This window comes from Triticum aestivum, chromosome 4D (genome assembly GCF_018294505.1).
Source record: "Triticum aestivum cultivar Chinese Spring chromosome 4D, IWGSC CS RefSeq v2.1, whole genome shotgun sequence".
Classification (NCBI taxonomy): domain Eukaryota; kingdom Viridiplantae; phylum Streptophyta; class Magnoliopsida; order Poales; family Poaceae; genus Triticum; species Triticum aestivum.
In genome coordinates this window covers 13,591,879-13,610,983 of record NC_057805.1, presented here as the reverse complement: position 1 = coordinate 13,610,983, position 19,105 = coordinate 13,591,879, and the positions used below count along the sequence as shown (strand labels likewise).

At 47.3% G+C, this 19,105-nt stretch overlaps 1 protein-coding gene across 2 annotated transcripts; it reads left to right on the top strand.

The window, feature by feature from the left end:
- The first annotated feature begins 1,238 nt into the window (after nucleotides 1–1,238).
- On the top strand, nucleotides 1,239–6,695 carry LOC123095749 (hydroxyproline O-galactosyltransferase GALT5). 2 transcript variants are annotated; one of them, XM_044517312.1, is made up of 7 exons: nucleotides 1,239–2,258; nucleotides 3,960–4,192; nucleotides 4,406–4,687; nucleotides 4,759–4,905; nucleotides 5,028–5,201; nucleotides 5,770–5,877; nucleotides 6,233–6,695. In XM_044517312.1, the coding sequence occupies exons 1-7, from the start codon at nucleotides 1,583–1,585 to the stop codon at nucleotides 6,437–6,439; spliced, it is 1,827 nt and encodes a 608-aa protein (XP_044373247.1). In that variant the 5' UTR covers nucleotides 1,239–1,582; the 3' UTR covers nucleotides 6,440–6,695. The 2 variants fall into 2 exon arrangements, with proteins under 2 accessions (XP_044373247.1, XP_044373248.1); XM_044517313.1 differs by having other exon boundaries at nucleotides 1,252–2,258; nucleotides 4,777–4,905.
- Nucleotides 6,696–19,105: the final 12,410 nt, after the last annotated feature.

Sequence of the window (19,105 nt, the reverse complement as noted above, 5' to 3'; positions counted from 1 at the left end):
TGTCGTAATACAGGAATAAAAAGGTTTTCTCGCAAAAAATAGAAACAAAGAGGTTACAAAAATTGAAGCAGACACAAAGTCACGAACCAACACTCCTCCATAAACAAATGTTGGCCATTTTTGGAGTTTAAGTTAAACTGCGAAAACGTTTTACATTTTCTCTACTTCTCTATCTCTTCTCTATACTACTTAAAAAGAGCGTAAGGTTCACATTTCACCTCTTTTTCGTCTAGCTTTCTTATATATGTCCCACTCTTTCCTTCTCCTCTTTGATTTGTTTCTCTCATCTCTGATTTTTCTCATATTCATTCTCCCTAAAATAGAATCAATTGTCTCACGTATTATTAACTTACAAAAAAACACATTTTGTTTGGTAAGTAATTAAATTCTTACCAAATAATAAGTGCTTAACAATAAAATGCCAGGTAAATCATGACGATTGCATGCAAAAACTTGCTAAGATAAGCGCATCAATACAGTAATAAACGCTCAGTTAGAAGCTAATCTACTATAATGTTTATATTCCCATTGCAACGCACGAGTAATTGTGTAGTACTAGTACTAAAAAAGAATGTAAAGTTCTCATTTCACCTCTTTTCGTCCAACCTTCCTTGTACACATCCCACTCATTCCTTCTCCCCTTTGATTTTTTTCCTCCCATCTCTAATCCCCCCCCCCCCCCCCCTCCATTTGCCCTAAAACAGAACCAATTTTCTCATGTTTTATTAACTTAACAAAATAAAAACATATTGCTGAGCCATTAGATTCTTACCAAACAAGTGCTTAACAACGAAATGGCAGGTAAATCGTGCCGATTGCATACAAAGACTTGCTAAGATTTTAGCACGTCGATACAACAATGGGCGTGCAACCACGAACTAATCTGCTAGAATGTTTATACTCCCGCTGCAACGCATGGGCAATTGTGTGGTATAGAAAAGAAAATTCGCTGTCAAACTTAACCCTGGCTGGCTGGCTGCCTGCTTCAGATAAATATGCTGGGGAACACAGGGCAGAGCTGGGGCGCTGGTGGTGCTGACTAGATCCTCCCCCAAGTTGCCTCCTCCTGGATGGATATAACGGGAACCATATGCCTAATGCTTACTATTGCGACTACGCTTTGGGTGAAAGATTGCTTTATGGGAAATAACTGCCCAAATTGTGTGCAATCAACCACAACTACGTACCCCAATCTTCAACGTGTCAACAGATATGGAAGCGTCCCTAAAAGAAATGGATGTGGAAGTGTATGTACGATGTATGCTTAGCCCTCCAAGCAAAAGCAACAATTTTTAGTGCATGTACACACACAAGCCAAGCAATTGCCGGAGCAGAGCAGCGGCAATTAACGGCGCCATTAACGATCTCCAAAGAAACGCCGCACGCCACGGCCGCCGTATCATCAGCGGGCAAGCCGGGAAAGGAAATGGGTATCTCATAATAATCTCCTTCCGTCTTAAACCCCGGGGAAAGCTCCAACCTTTCCCTCCTCGGAGCAACCTCCAAACGTAACCGACGAAGAAGCCGCACGACGCGACGCGGGCAGCCGGCCGGCCAGCGGCGTCCCACCAGAGACAGAGACATGCGCCGGCCGCGCCGCCCCGCCGCCGGGCTCCGGCCGCTGCTGCTGCTGCTCCCCGCCGCCGCGCTCCTCTACGCCGCCGCCCTCTCCCTCCGCTACCCCGGCCGCCCCCTCGGCCCCACCACCGTCTCCGTCGCCGTCACCGCCGCCGAGGCCACCGGCTCCGACGTCGCCCGTCCGCGGCTCCCCACCCCGCACGGCCGCGGGCGCCGCCTCGACGTCTCCCGGATCGACGTGCGTGCGCTGGACGCCGCGACGCCGCTCCACGCGGCGGCCGCCCGCGCGTTCCGCGAGGGCGCGCGCCTCCTCCGCGACGCCCTCTCCCCTGTCTCTGCCGCGACGCCCTCCCCGTCCCCCGCGCCGCCGCGGTGCCCGACCTCCGTCGCGCGGCCCGGCGACGCGCCCGCCCTCGCCCTGCCATGCGGGCTGGCGCTGGGCTCCCACTTCACGGTGGTGGGCAGGCCGCGGCGGGTGCCCGGCGGCGGCCTGGCGCAGTTCGCGGTGGAGCTGCGTGGCGCGGGGGACGGGGACGCCGCCACCACCATCCTCCACCTCAACCCGCGCCTCCGGGGCGACTGGAGCGGCCGCCCCGTCGTCGAGCTCAACACCCGCTTCCGCGGCCAGTGGGGCCCCGCTCTCCGCTGCGAGGGCTGGCGCCGCTCCGACGAGGACACCGGTGCGTCACCTGCTCTGCATACTCTCTCACCCAATTTTCACCTGCAAATTTCACTTCCTGATTGCATTCCACGGTGACACATATCAAACATTTTCGTTAGCAGCAGTACACATGCACAGCAGGATCACTGCAGTTGTTAGTACTCCAACTAATCACCAACCAATCCATGGGGAGCTCTAGTGCTCTAGGTTATATGCATATCAGTACCACCACTAGTGCATATGTGCTGGTAAATGGTAATTAACCAAGTGGCCTGTACATATGATCTGCATTCAGTGTCATGTTTCGCGGTCGGTGCTTAATCTCATTGGGGCTCCATCGTAGTACCATGTTTGGTGAAACGGCATAGCTTCCTTTTGGAAAATTTCAATGATTCGTAGCATTTGTCCTGTGCAGGGCGAAAGCGCCCTGTTCTCCGAAAGTGTAGCATCCTCACTCACCATGTTTGTTAACTGTACTGCCATCGCTATACCACTGTTTGGTCCATCCATGGCCCATTTCAACATTTCCAAAGGTTGTAACAAAGATGGGAGAAATATGAATGTATTCAAGTTTTGTGGAGCGATGTAGGGACTTTTGCTGGATGTTTTTCCAGCAGTGAAACAAGATCCTTCTGTTGATTCATGCACGGATATTATATTGACCGTTCATTCGCATATTTTGGCATGTTGAATGCGCCCAAGAACGTGCAAGGCGTAACTGTTTACAGCAAAACTATTTGAAAGAGAATACCTAGGAGGAGTCAGGTTATTTTCTTTGAAGATATGTGAGGACACTGAATCTGGGTGGTCGGATTGTACATGCACTCCCCCACTGACTTAGGTTCAGCCGACCTATTTGGCCCCATTGATATAGATGACATGTCTTCTTATCTTCCAATAATTCTATGTTTTGTTAAAATTTAGAATTGCCTCCTTGCCTCATCTGTGTTGAGGACCCATGCAGACACCTTACATTTTTATTGGTTACTATTGCATCATATGGAAAATGAACTTGTGACATTGACACATTTAGTATAGGTCATCCTTGGATCTGGATAGTTTCTTTGTTTTTCTAACGGCAGTCTTCATGCTCTCATTTCCAACTGTATGATGCCCGCTAAATGCTTATATTTCTCCTCCCTGTGAATAGATAGGAGGACTTCAAGATGCTCAATTTTGAACTCTGAACTTGCCAAGCTTTACATAACCCCCAGTATCATATTTCAGATAGTTTTGAGCTGACTCGGATGACATGTGGCTGGCAACTGCATTTATCATCTAAAAAACCTAAGTACATTGGTGATCAGCAGTGGATGCTGTACCGTTACTAGATCGTCCAAACCCTGTCATTACTCATACCGACAAAGTTTCATGTCAAATTTCATCCATTTTCTGCTTTGACTTTGGTAACTAAAATAGTACTAGAGGACAATAACATGTGCGGTACTGCTGCCTGACCTCTCCTAATATATTTCGAATATATTTGGTATTTACATGGTTTCCATGGATATCCATTTGATGGAGTATCTATTTGATGATCTGATGATAAATTTCTTGCAAATGCTTTAGGGCTGGTGATTCCCACCGGACGTCCATTTGGTATTTACATTACTAATAAAGAGAGCTCTACTAATAATTTGAGCAGAGAAAATGTTTAACATGTGCTAGCTTAGCTGGTGATCGTCGCAAGATTTTCTTATATTGCTTTCCTGTGGAGCAGTTGATGGATTGGTGACATGTGAGCAATGGACCTGGAACACCGGTGGCACACTTGAGGAGTTGAAGAGTATGTTGCTGCGTAACCGTGTTGCTGGACAGAGCAGCAGTGGTTTGATAGATTGGCCTTATCCTTTTGTGGAGGGTGAATTGTTTGCTCTAACAATAAGCTCCGGTTTGGAAGGTTACCATGTTCAAGTTGATGGGAGGCATGTCGCGTCTTTTCCTTATCGCGTTGTAAGTAATGTTTCCTTCTGCAATTGTCCTACAATGTGTGCTTCTATACTTCCTAGCTGGAAACTGTGCACATCTTTGCTGTGGTTAGGATGTAGATTAGCATCTCAACTGATTTAATATATGTTTTTCTTTAATAAGAATATGAGCTCCTTCATGCTTGCAATTTTGGCAACGTTTGCTGATGCGCCAATGCATTACATTTGTTGTTTCAAGGGCTTTGATCTCGAGGATGTCGCTACGGTGCAAGCAACTGGTGATATTGAGGTTGAATCAATGTTTGCTGGTACATTACCCGCAGTCCATCCTAACATCTTGCAAAGGAATCTGGAGTTGCTGGCCGAACTGAAAGCTCCTCCACCTGAAGAACCTGTAGAGCTGTTCATAGGCATTCTTTCAGCGGGAAGCCACTTTACCGAGCGCATGGCTGTGAGGAGATCATGGATGTCTGCAGTACGAAATTCATCCAGTACCATGGCTCGCTTTTTTGTCGCCTTGGTAATTTATTGTCTCGCCATTTAGTTCCGGTAGTTTTCTTTCCCTTCTTCTCATGAAGAGATATATAACAGGACCATGTTTCAGGGCAGAATGGAAGAAGGGAAGTTAATGAAGATTTGAAGAAAGAAGCTGATTTCTTCAGGGACATTATCATTGTGCCTTTTGTGGATAGCTACGACCTGGTTGTTCTGAAGACTGTTGCTATCTGCGAGTATGCGGTATGTAGCATGACGGGTTGGATGTAAAATAGCCGCATTGTATTTAAATTATCTTTCAGACAGTTCTTATGCAGCATCACCTCTGAATGTTCTTTTATTTCTGTTCACTTTGTCCTTGGAAGGCTCGTGTTGTTTCGGCGAAGTACGTCATGAAGTGTGATGATGACACATTCGTTAGACTTGATTCAGTTATGGCTGAAATCAAGAAAATCCCAGATGATAAAAGCTTCTATATGGGGAACATGAACTACTACCACAGACCACTCCGAGAAGGAAAATGGGCTGTCTCATATGAGGTGAAGTTAACTACTGCACCCCCCCCCCCCCCCTCCCCTTCTCCCGTTTCTGCAAATGTTATCTTGAGATTACACAGATTGACTACTTGTATCTCTTTTACTCGAGTGCTCAAAAGTAATTAAATGCTCACGTCCCGTGACAACATCCATAACGATGAAGACCTCTCAGAAAGACAAACCCGTAGTACATAGGAGCTGCATTAATTTCATCAGAAAGAAGATACCAAACCAGTGTTGTACAAACTTTTTGTCGACCGAGTCGATTTCAGACGTTTACTGCTTTCATGAACAGCATGTTTTTGTGTCACCACTCATCAGTCCTATTACAGTTCCTGGACTTAGCAACACAGACAGCGTGTTCATGTTCCTGATGTGCCAAATAATAGTACATGAACACCACATGAACGACTGGTATGGCATGCGTTGTCCACATGAATATGTTATTGTCTCATGTAATCATGCTGGCTAACCACATTCGTCGTTAGCGCAATCATTGGTGCGCCATTATTGACCTCGTCCTGTGCTGCCGTGCTGACCTCTTTGGTGACATTCTCCGCTCAAATTCCAGGAGTGGCCCAGGGAGACGTACCCGACCTACGCCGACGGCGCGGGCTACATTGTTTCCTCCGACATCGCGGGCTTCGTCGCGTCGGAGATGGAGAAGGGCAGGCTGAATGTAAGCCCTCTGCACCTAAAACATCTCCCATCCTCTGTGTTCATTCCATATCAGTTATCAAGTGGCACTGGGAATTGGGATCCCATGTAGTGACTGCATTTCACATTCCACATAAGCACTCGAGAGCCAGGCACCATCTGGCCTGGTTTAAAGTTTGGTGCTATGAATGATGCCGATTCTGATCGAAAATCGGGGGGAATCGGCACGGGCCCAATCATGCGTGGGCTGCAAAGATGGCCCATGCCACACCACACCAGAAAAGCCAAAAGTTGTATCCGGTCCATCAATCATCAATACATAGTACATCACCTTGTATTAACAAACGAATGATTGCGTTCTGCTTTGGCAATGGCAGCTGTTCAAGATGGAGGACGTGAGCGTGGGCATGTGGGTGGGGCAGCTCAACGCCGGCGCCGGCGTGGAGTACGTCCACGGCGCGCGGTTCTGCCAGGCGGGCTGCGCCGACGACTACCTCACGGCGCACTACCAGTCGCCGGGGCAGATGCTGTGCCTCTGGGAGAAGCTACGGCAGGGCAGGCCGCAGTGCTGCAACGCCAGATGACATGACACACAGCTCTTGCCACCGTGGGAGGGACGATCCAAGCTCATTTTTCAGGGGAGGTTGGGTATGATGAGTTGAGCAGCAGCCTTAGCAGTGGAACCTGACAAGTTTAAGTTAATTACTCACTTGCACCACCTCACCTCACATGTAATGCACATAACCAGCCAGGTAGTGGTACAAACATTAGTTACCTATATGTACTTACCAAATCATTATATATACATGTTATTATAAACTAATAACCAGCTTGTCTCCATGCTATCATCATCATCATCATGATCGACGATTGCACGTGATGGGTGTCTTTGTTTTCTCCTCCATGTCCCTTTCCCTGTGACTGAGTCCACAAGTAGCACCGATCATATTTTGGCGCCAAGCCCATAACATGGTGGTAAATTTAACTAGGAATGTCTGTCTGTAAATTTAACTAGGAATGCATGCAGCCATGATCGATCGACATGTGGTTGTGGGGCAGCGGCGACATGCGCCGTGTGGTGGTGGCAGGAGGGAATAGCACGCGCCGGTGTGCTGTTGCTTGCCTTGCCTGCCGCTGCCGGTGCTGGTCAGATACTAGGAGATGATGAATGCGAGATTGTACATGGCCATAATGTTCGCGCTCACGCCCCCGCTTGCTTTTTTTTAATTGTTTTCGGAAAGATCCGGATCTATGGTAAATTATAAAAGGTTACCAGAGGTACGGACCATCCCAATTATGGAAAAAGTTACGTCGAGATCTCTGGACCACGGAACTGTAGCCAAAACAAGCCGCTTACGCGGTGCTGTCACGGCTTTCAAACCGGAGCCGGCCGGCCTTGTCGATGAGGGGCGAAAGAGGTTTCGTGCACGTACCCCTAAGGACCAGCCCCAGAGTCGCAGTTATCGTTTTTTATTTACTCCTTGATGACTCGGTTTGGAAAACCTGGCACCAAGTCAAACCGTCACGCCCCGTTTGCGTCTATTTACCCTTGTCTGCTCATCATCTCCGGTGAAGTGACTAGGACTAGCAGTCGTTAAATCTGAAATTCTAGAGAGGCTTGTTCAATTTACCATGCATGCATGGCCAAAAGCCAGCGGAGTTCTGAGCCTCTGATCGTCTCATCATGTGTTACGTGGCCCTGGAGAGTGGAGAGTGGAGACCGGGGAGCTGCTCTCTACTTCATCATGCTTGTGTTTGCGCACGGTGTGTATGGACAAGAGAGACGCGCCACCAACCTATCCGTAGACGTGGGTGGTCATACTAGAATGCAGAATTTCAGTGACATTTGGCACCTAGTAGTACAATGATTTAGTACGCTGGACCTTACACATAGAAACGCCACTGGATTCAGGGATGATGACCGTATGGCAATCAAGGATAAAAAACAAGATCAGTGTTTTTGGCTATTACCAAAGTGCTTCCATAGGTCATGCCTCGAGTACTCCGACTGCAAGGGAAGTAGGTAAGAGGACTGCTAGGTCGAGTCAAGAGCATGAGAAAAGGCTAGAAGCGAAAAGGAACAGCAATAAGTGACTCTTGGGAGGCACAGCGAGCTGATGACCGACCACCTAACGACCATCGAGCATGCCACCTAGCCAACCCCTATCCCGCCGCCTACACAACGTATGACATTGCCGCAAAAAAAAGGCAAATGATCTAAACACAGAGTTAGAAGCACGCCGCGGTCGGTGTCTTGGGCCGCCGACCGCGGAGAGGGGAGGGCCCACCGCAACTCGTTCCTATCTTGAAACATGTTTTCGTCCCGCTTTATAGATAAAGTCAAATTCGTTCCGAGCTATTCTATTTCTATTTCTAGAGAGAGCATTGCATGTGACGAAATAACATAAAACATTCCGGAAGCTGCGAGCTATGGCCGCCCTAACCCCTAGAGCGGAAGACATACTCCGCAAAAGCGTGGGTAAGCGCCAATGACCCATCACCAATCAATCAGGCACCCCAATCACACGCACAAGGACCAAATCCTCGACAGGATTAGCCTAACTGAACAAAATGGACTCGCGCTAGCTTTAATTATTTAGGCTTAGCACACTGCCAGCGCCCAGCAGCGTGGCGCCACGAGCTAAACTACAAACGGTACTCCCTTCCTTCCCACGAGCGCAGCAGTCTCTTTTAACAGCCCGTGCCTTTGCCTTTGACTTCTGGCCGAGAGAAAAGAAAACAGTACTGTACTTCTGGTGGAGTAAAAAAGCAACAGTCTTTCATTTATTACCACTATAGAGCAGAGGGTCATGGTGGGCCCGCGGCGTCAATGTTCTCGAGGCAAATTTTCGTGTTTTGACCCTTTTGCGATACAAATTCAGAATCTGACCCCGTTCGGAACTTTTTCGAGATCTGACCCTTTCGCTACCGCCACGGGGCCTGGCGGTAGGGTTAGACAGGCTACCGCCAGGGTCTATGGCGGTAGGGTGCGACGGAGGGCAACGGCCGCCGTTTGCCCGAGCTGACGTGGATAAGTAGCCTACCGCCAGGGACCCTGGCGGTAGCCTGTCTAAACCTACCGCCAAAACCCCTGGCGGTAGGGTGTGGCTAGGTTTTTGCCTCACAAAGTTTCTGTAATGAAATATCGAAGTGCCCTGGCGGTAGGTTCGCCCTACCGCCAGGGTCTTTGGCGGTAGGGTCCTCTGTTTTATTGTTTCCAAGTTTAATTTTTGCTTCTTTTCAAAAACAATATCACAGCAATGATATAGACCCTAAAATATGAGCTCACATATTGTTTTAGTGATTATATTTTTTTTAAAGTTTTATCACAAAGTTTCATAAAGAAAGCAAAATATGAGCTCACATATTAATAAAGGTTCAACATAGCAAATAGTAAACTTGTCCATATAGTTTGACAACCCCAACTAACGCAAGTACTTTCGCAAAGCCAACAAACGGTACAACAAGTTCTCAAGACAAGTTTATAGGGTGGGTCCTGTGGGTTTAGGCTTTTACAAATTTTATTGGTTGTTTGTTTTGTCACAAGTTTCACATAGTTTCACAAATAGCAAAATATAAGCTCATATATTAATAAAGGTTCCACATAGCAAATATCAAACAGTTTACACATATATTCATAAGTAGGAAATAACAAATAGCAAACTTATCCACATAGTCTGACAACCCCAACTAACACATAGATGCATATGCATAAGACAAGTTTATAGGGCGGATAAACCTCCCCCCCCCCCCCCCCCGGTATGTTAGGTCTGGCCGTGGAGACAGATACGGCAGCGGATCCACCGGTTCAGGCGGAGGCGGAACGCTGGTCGGCATCCGACCGTTCAAGCACTCCCACCTTGCCTTTCCCGCTGGAGTTTTCGCCTCCGCCCTTCCCCAGCTGATGATATCGAACGCCGATGCACTTGGGGGCGGCATCCTGGCTCTCTCCACCGCATTACTCTCGAAGTAGATCCTCCGGCCCAAATTGCGCAGCTCACAGTTGCGTTCCTAAACATATAAATGCATAACAAAAGTTCATCATTAACTAAATAAAATACATATATCAAGATGGGTCAAATGCAATATCATATCATATCATATTTACTCCAACCAAAACCAGTACTTGCATCATATATATTTTGTTTACTCCAATATGCATCATATCATAAAAAAAAATCCTCCAACATTCATCTTGAATGTATTATCTCCAAACATCATCATATCAACATGCATCATAAAACTACTATCAAGTCCTCCCACATGCATTACATCGTAATCTTTAACAAAAAAAATTATGAACTAGGGTTCATCTTCACACTAACATATGAACTATTGATTAGAGTTCATATTCAATACCACTACTTACTAAAGAACTAAGAACTAGAACTACAATCAAGCTAAAACAATCTTAGGTAAAAAAATCCAATCTAAATTAAAAAATATGAGGGATTTCAAGCAAATAGGGCGTCGAATCGGAAGCAAGTTTGCAAAAACTAATTGGATGGATCGGAGAAGCTTACGTTTCTCTCTTCGGGGTCATCTCGATCCGCAAAAACGGTGAAGAAACGGTGAAGATCCGAGGGGGGGAGTGGAGGAGATGAGAGAGGGAGAGAGGGGCGAGTTGGGGAAGAAAAGATGAAACTGCCGACGGGGGAAGGGGAAGGGGTGGGGAGATGGGCAGGGGCGCGGGGTCTCGGGCGAAATAACTGCCCGGACCCTATCGCCAGGGTCTCTGGCGGTACGGTTAGACAGGCTACCGCCAGGTGCCCTGGCGGTAGGGTGCGACGGAGGGGGACCGCGAGCGTCTCCGTGTGCTGACGTGGATTACTACCCTACCGCCAGAGCCTCTGGCGGTAGCCTGTCTAACCCTACCGCCAGGGCCCCTAGCGGTAAGAAAAAAGGTCCGATCTCGAATTTTTTCCCAACTGAGATCAGATCCTGAATTTGTATCGCAGAAGGGTCAAAACACGAAATTTTGCCTGTCCTCGACGAGAGACGATTCACGCACGGCTTCCACTGTTGCGCCCTCAAAGCTCCGCTGACCTAGCTACTAGCTAGTACCGTCGTCGTCCAAGTCGTCGGAGGAAAGGAGAGGCCGACGGCAGAAGGCCACTGACGGATGTAAAATTCTCTGCCCGATTTTCTGCCAGGCTGCAGAGTATCCACTACCACTGCCACTACCATCCGCCGTCTGGCTGGCCGTCTCGTGCTCCATGCCGGTTGCTGTGCTCGAGTTTCAATGATGATGACAATGGACTCGGGGAGAAATGGAATGTGGAGAGAGACGGAGCCCACGCCGGCCAAGGAGGGTTGACCCCCGCCACCGCCAGTGTTATTCTCTGCTTGCGTACATTGTTCTTCTGGTATGGTACGCAGACGCAGGGTCTACCGCTACTGCTTCTGGGGAGCCACGCTGATGCGGCCGGCCAAAGCCATTATATCACAGTAGTACAAAACGAATCTGATGCTGCCGCCATTACAGGAACACAATTGCGGTGGCGGTTTCAAGATCGTGCCGCCGCAAAAGAAAGGAGTTTGATTACCTTTTCTTTTTTATAAAGCTTTATGTATGGTAAGTCGCACTACCTCCGCCGTTGCAAGGCAGTCGTTTTTGGTCCGGAAAATGAGATGTGAGGGATCGCCGTCGCCGTTGCACGACGGCCGACGGTTCCCCACACGACACGAAACAGTCACACGCAAATGAGCCTCCAGGACAGGACCGATGTGGAAAGAGGATGCTACGAGGCATAAACCTTTTCTTCTTCAACGCCTACTAAAAAGGAGACGTATGGGGCTCATACGGGCGCAGACAATCCTAGGCATACGATACGATCCTCGTAGCATTGACTGAGTGGGAGGACTATTTATTTATTTATTTATTAAAACGAGCCGCTCCAAGTACACACATTCGAGGCTACCATGCCTCTACCACTGTAAAAAGATGGGTACTTTTCGTGCAGGGTCCTCTTCTCTGTGCGCCAATCATGGCACCCAAGGCCTTTCCGCTCTCCGACTTCTCTACCCGGGACTACTGGCAGTAGCAGTAGACCTCGTCACTCCGTGGGATTGGTCCACCGCTGAGCTCGAGCGGGGTGAACTGACAGATGCCTACCCTAAAACTGACGAAATTCCCAGTGTTACGTTTACACTCCGTATTGTACGTATCGCCTTCTCCGTGAAAAATCGCTTAGGTTAACTGAGGCAACCATCACTATACGTACATGTGCATATATCGTGGCTAGGGTTTTGACCTCCTCTCCGCGTTCGCCTCGCTGCCGAGCCCCGTATCGAATCTCTTCGGAGTTTGACGATGCTAGTCTCAAGTCTTCGCTATGGCATCTCCTTCGGATGCGTGATCCGCGACAAGTGGTGGCTCTGGGGCGTGCAACCCAGATGACCTAGATGATTCTTTCGGGCAACTCGATGTGGCAGAGGAAGAACTCGATGATCTGGAAATCGACGAGGAGGACCCGTCGATCAATGAGTGTGTGCGTTGGCTTGTCCGAGCACATGTGCATATAGAGTAATCTTTCAACCAGGCGGCATTCTTCCGCGAGGTGAGGGCCGCTTGGAATCCTGCACAGGAGGTGCGTTTCCGGCTGGTCGATGCCAATCTCTTCGTGGTGCAGGCCTCTTGTTTGGATGATGGGGAACGGATCATCCGTCATGGTCCATGGATTTTTCCGGTTTTGGCCAGTGTTGCTTCTGTCGTATGATGGTCTGAGCCGTGCTGAGGATGCTCAGTTTGTGTACATGCCGATTTGGCTGCAAATTCACAAGCTCCTAGAAGGCTATTGCAACTAGGATATTGTCAAGAAGTTGATAAAGAAGGCAGGCACAGTTCTGGAGGTGAGATTGACAGGTAATTCGCGGGGCGACTACATCTATGTTTGGGTGCGCCATGACGTTCGTGAACCTCCGAAGAAACATCTTAGCATTATTAGAGGGAAAGAAAGATCCATCTAGATGGTGAGGTATGAGAAACTTGCCCGGTTTTGCAAGGTTTGCGGAAGAATTGGTCATAAATATAAAGAGTGTGGCTCCAGCACGAGTAGTAAGAGGGCCAAGAATGACAAGAACCAAGTTGATGTTGATTCATCGGTGGACTCCCTCGAGGGGTACCGCTGGGAGTACAGATTCTATTGAGTTGGAATTGCCGCACGAGGTGATGGCCCTCTCAAAAGCCAATTCCTCAAAGCTTGTCTTCTTATGCGAGACGAGACAAGCTTTGTAGGAAATGGATAAGTTAAGACGGAGGTTGGTACTAAAAGCGATGGTCTAAGTGTCGGTCTACCACTTTTTTGGGATGAATTCCTTATGTAGACGGTGTTGGACTCTTGTCTGTTCCTTCAGAATTTTCCAAAATTCAGGATTTTCTACGACGTTGTCGGACACATACCTTCAATAATGAAAGAGTGACACTCGACAAATGCAAGACAATCTTACAAGAAATTTCAATCTAGCATCTAGAAATAGTTCTCCTAGTGGCAAACTTGCAAGCATCAAAATATAGGACATCATGGTGAACAATTTGAATAATATTCTTATTGAAGTGGTGAGAGCAAAACATAGGATACAAAGCGTAAATAGCAGACATCAATATCAACTCTTAATGGTAAAGAAACGTGAACAGGGTTGCATTTCATTGAAGATGCTCTAGCCATAATGTGAAATTAATTTGAAAAATATGAAAACACATAGTTGTTATACCACTTGCCTTCCGAACACACATATCCAAAACATGTGAAATCTGTTTCCATAACTCTTTGTGGTACACAGCCAAAGCCTAAACTATTCATATATTTCATTACTTATTTGATTCTACAAAGAAATTTTTGGACCTCATTGAGAACATTAGCAATAGCAATATAAGCCTGTGATATGAAAGCACATTGTGTATAATTTCTAGACCATGCGTAAGTTAAAATGCAACTGTAATGAGACGGTTCGGTGATCTTTGCAGCTTACCGCTTTATATTCAACTGTAATGAGGCGGCGGAGTCCGAGATTCATGCATTGATGCAAGGTATGGCACATGCCATCCAACATACGGACTTGCCGGTCCTTGTTCAATCCGACTCATTTGAAACTCTTTCTATTCTGTCCGGTGAGACCTTTTCCTGATCGGCGTATGTTCATTTAGTTGTTGAGATTAAGGACCTCATGGAAGGGAGGGATTTTGTTGCACGGAAAATTAGGAGAGAACACTAGTAGAAAAAGGCCCATTTGTCCCAGTTCCAGAGGCCCATTTGTCCTGGTTCTGGAACCGGGACTAAAGCCCAATATCTTTAGTCCCGGTTCGCTTATGAACTAGGACAGATGGGGCTCCACGTGGCCGCTGCGGCGAGCCCAGGCAGGAGGGCCTTTAGTCCCAGTTGGTAACACCAATTGGGACCAAAGAGCATCCACGCGTCAGCAGCTCAAGAGCTGGGGTTTTTGTTTTTTTAAGGGGGGGGAGGTGGGGGTTTTGGAGGGTTAATTTAGGGGTTTCATATATTGTGTTAGCTAGCTAATAGCTAGAGAGAAGTGACCTCTCTTATCTCCGTGCTTGGTCGACGCTACGTACTATACGTATAGAGAGGACTCGACACGCTAGCTAGTAAGAAAATGAAGAAAACCATTAAGTACAGAAGATTGTCATGAACATATACAGAGAGAAGTGATCGACCTCTACTTCTCCGAGAGACTGGTCGAACAACAAGTTTTCGTATATCTATTCGACGCTACTACACTAGTAGAAAAAGGGTCATTTGTCCCGGTTCATAAGGCCCATCTGTCCCGGTTGGGGAACCGGGACTAAAGGGTCGTTACTAATGCCTAGGCCTTTAGTCCCGGTTCTTTTAATTTTTTCCTTCAAGTAATTGTTTTCTTCTTTAACTAAATTTAACCTCTCGACAATAAGGTCGGTTGGAATTTCAGGTTCAACCACCTCCTACATAATAAAATCTATGTCACGTTGGTCGGCATAATTGTCATAAACAATAACTGAACCAAATAGTTATAAAAAGATAATATATACCACATCTGAATCATAGACAGGACGAGGGCCGACGGGGGCGGATACCAGAACCATCGCACTATATAATAACAAGGAATAATAAAAGTAAGAAAATTAGACAAGTATCTATCTGAAGTAAGAATTTTTTCTTTCAGAAAGAAGATAAGAACAAGAGGCTCACCACGGTGGTGCCGGCGCCGAGATCGGCGCGGGCGATCGACGGCGGTGAAGACGGGGACGGGACGTGACGGACCGCTAAACCTAGAAAAATCTCCGCGAAAATGGAGCTCGGAGGTCGAGTTTCAAGAGAAGAAATATTAACTAATGTGGCTCGGACATTTCATCGAACACCTCATGTGCATAGGAGGTGAGCTAGAGCACCCAAATGCCCTCCCCTCGCCGGCCAGCAAAAAACAGAGCAGTGTGGAGTGCTCTGCTCGCCGGCGACGGGCTATATATATAGGCAATTCATTTGTCCCAGTTCGTGGCTGGAACCGGGACCAATGGTTGTGAGCCAGGAGCGAGGCCCATTGGTCTCGGTTCGTGCCTAGAACCGGGACAAAAGGTTCTAGATGAACCGGGACCAAAGCCCATGAGGCCCCGGCCGACCACCTGGGCTCACGAACCGGGACGAATGCACCCATTGGTCCCGGTTCATATAAAAACCGGGACTAATGGGCTGGCCAGGCCCGAACGAAAGCCCCTTTTTCTACTAGTGCTAGCTACATATATACAATATAAGATCTCTTACAATCCCTAACATCCGAAGTCAAGTTCCACATGGTATTCTTCGGCTTTATTGATGACGTGGTCAAGAAAGAATCCCGCCAATTCCTCTTGAATTGCTCGTATACGATCTTGTGGTAGGAGTTCATCCCGCATCTGCCAGATCTAAATCGAAGAAGAGGGTCAATACATGTGTATGAAGGAAACTCAACACAAATGATGGTAATAAAATAAAATTGTGAATATTTTTGCTTACACACTTCATACTGTTTTTCAGAGTAGCCCCGCTTATTCTTGGTCGTCGCGTTGTAGATGAACTCTCAAACATAGTATCCACAGAAATCATTCCCGTGTTCCTGCCACAAGCACTTTACGAGAAATAGAGGTCAATCAAACTAATAAGCAAGCATGCTAAATGGTATTGATGAAACTAGATAGAATCAATGGGAGATGCGCGGAACTAGGTAGTAGTACTTACTTTCGGGTGTTTAAATTTCAGCTCGGTCGGCAGTCCCGGAGAAATTGCGGTGAACTCTTTCCAAACCCTGCCAGACAAAGAAAATAATTACTTGATATCAGGAAATGAACAAAGTTGCCGATATGGTGCGATAATGGTCGATTGAACTTACTTCTGGAGCATTTCAGTCATTTCCGCATACTCCTGGGGATCTTTTCGTCTCGAGTCTAAGACTTTTACTAGTCCCTGCTCAAGCTTAATCTCTAGAAGAATAAAGTGGAATCTACGCACGCACGCATAACTCATTAGTTACATTACTATAACCTCGAGTTACAAGGGAAACCGAATATGCACAACACAGTAACACTCACCTGAAGTTGTAAGAAAAGAGTATTTTATCTTTGCTTTAATTTTTTAGCAACGATTTGAGCAAGTTGTCCTTGGTTTCTGAGACATTCTTTTTAACCATCCATTCATGTATGACATTTGGGTTAATGAACCCAATGTCATAGATTTGTGCTTTTCTGCATTCGACAATCTTCAATCTGCATAATATAGTGAGGATAATTATATATACATGCAATGAAAGAGCTGAGCTATATATAGAGACTTAATTACAGAAAGTAGTACTTACAGACAGTAGCAAGCCATGAGTGATTTGTCAAGGGCCTTTTGATTGTAGAACTGGAAAAACTCGTCAAAATCAACAGTTAACAGATCTTGTCCAATGAAGTCGTGCTCGTTTTTAATTCTCATCGACAAAGCATCCTTCCCAGACTCGCTGCAGGTTTTCATGTACCATTCATGGAATCTTCGCATCATCACTGTTAGAGCAAGAGTTCCATCTTTGATGAGAGGCTTCCCGTACTGGTATCTGAACACTTCCACATCCATTGTATCAAAATGTACATCGTCGGCCAGGTAATCACCAGGATTGGTACTGGGCACCATCCCTGGCAGAACAATATCGCTAGACACCTTGAGCGGGGGGCACGATTGGTTCTCCATTTCGCCGAGCTGGGGGATTTTTTTTCCAGTTCTTCGTTCTGCTAACCTTTTATCACTTGAAGTAGTTCCGGACCGGCGGGCATCTTCCAGTGTCTTTTTAAGACAGCGGACATGGTTATCATCCGGCGAACGCGGCGGTGGTCGCTTCAGGGCATCTATAGTGCGCTGAGCTTTCGTCGGATCTATCTTCTCCTTCGGAGGTGGAGGTTTCTTTGCAAAAAAGTCCTTCACATAGGCTTCACAGATCTCCGTGTTTTCCTCCACGGTCCTCTCATATGGTAACTTCTCTAGAGGCTTGAGAGATGGACCGTATCTGTATTGCCTCCTGCCTCTGGTTGTACTGCTAGCCGCTGGAGGAGCCGGAGCGGCGGCGGTTGTCTTCCTTCGTTGCTTACGAGGCATAGAAGGAGGCGGAGTGCTCCAACGCGCCGGAGCAGCCAGAGCGGCGGCGTCTGTCTTCCGCCGTTGCTGACGAGGCGGAGGAGGAGGCGGGCTGCGCGGGCGATCGACGACGGTGAGGACGGGGACGGGACAGGACAGACCGCCAAACCTAGACAAATGTCGAGAAAAATGGAGCTTGGAAAAGGAGCTTCGAGAGGAGAAAGCTTAAGTGTGGCTCGGGCATTTCATCGAACATCTCATGTGCATAGGAGGTGAGCTAGAGCACCACAAAGCTCTCCCCTCGCCGGCCAGAAAAACAGAGCAGTGTGGAGTGCTCTGCTCGCTGGCGAGGGGGTATATATAAGCATCTCATTGGTCCCGGTTCGTGGCTGGAACCGGGACTAAAGGACCCCCTTTGGTCCCGGTTTCAGCCACAAACCGGGACCAATGGTTGTGGGCCAGGAGCGAGGCCTAGACGGACCGGGACCAATGCCACACGTGTTGGAATGCCCTAGAGGCAATAATAAATGGTTATTATTATATTTCCTTGTTCATGATAATTGTCTATTGTTCATGCTATAATTGTATTAACCGGAAACCGTAATACATGTGTGAATACATAGTCCACAACATGTCCCTAGTGAGCCTCTAGTTGACTAGCTCGTTGATCAATAGATGGTTGTGGTTTCCTGACCATGGACATTGGATGTCGTTGATAACGGGATCACATCATTAGGATGTGATGAACAAGACCCAATCCTAAGCATAGCACAAGATCGTGTAGTTCGTTTGCTAGAGCTTTTCTAATGTCAAGTATCATTTCCTTAGACCATGAGATTGTGCAACTCCCGGATGCCGTAGGAATGCTTTGGGTGTATCAAACGTCACAACATAACTGGGTGACTATAAAGGTGCACTACAGGTATCTCCGAAAGTGTCTATTGGGTTGGCACGAATCGAGACTGGGATTTGTCACTCCATATGACGAAGAGGTATCTCTGGGCCCACTCGGTAATGCATCATCATAATGAGCTCAATGTGACTAAAGGAGTTAGTCACGAGATCATGTGTTACGGAACGAGTAAAGAGACTTGCCGGTAATGAGATTGAACGTGGTATGGGGATACAGACGATCGAATCTCGGGCAAGTAACATACTGATGGACAAAGGGAATTGTATACGGGATTGATTGAATCCTCGACATCGTGGTTCATCCGATGAGATCATCGTGGAACATGTGGGAGCCAATATGGGTATCCAGATCCCGCTATTGGTTATTGGCCGGAGAGATGTCTCGGTCATGTCTGCATGGTTCCCGAACCCGTAGGGTCTACACACTTAAGGTTCGGTGACGCTAGAGTTGTAATGGGAATTGTATGTGGTTACTGAAAGTTGTTAGGAGTCTCGGATGAGATCCCAGACGTCACGAGGAGTTCCGGAATGGTTCGGAGGTAAAGATTTATATATGGGAAGTCCTACTTTGGCCACCGAAAAATGTTCGGGATTTTTCGGTATTGTACCGTGGAGGTTCTAGAAGGTTCCGGAGTGGGGCACACCTGCATGGGGGGGACCCACATGAACGTGGGTAGGGGGCATGGCCCCACACCCCTGGTCAAGGCGCACCAAGATCCCCACCTAGAAGGAATAAGATCATATCCCGAAGGGATAAGATCAAGA

What these genes read in the sequence shown, in the direction of transcription:
- LOC123095749 (XM_044517312.1), top strand. Translation starts at nt 1,583, where the DNA reads ATGCGCCGGCCGCGCCGCCCCGCCGCCGGGCTCCGGCCGCTGCTGCTG. An exon ending in CGTCTTTTCCTTATCGCGTT is followed by an intron (nt 4,193 to 4,405) that starts GTAAGTAATGTT and finishes TGTTGTTTCAAG; the next exon opens with GGCTTTGATCTCGAGGATGT. An exon ending in TTGCTATCTGCGAGTATGCG is followed by an intron (nt 4,906 to 5,027) that starts GTATGTAGCATG and finishes TGTCCTTGGAAG; the next exon opens with GCTCGTGTTGTTTCGGCGAA.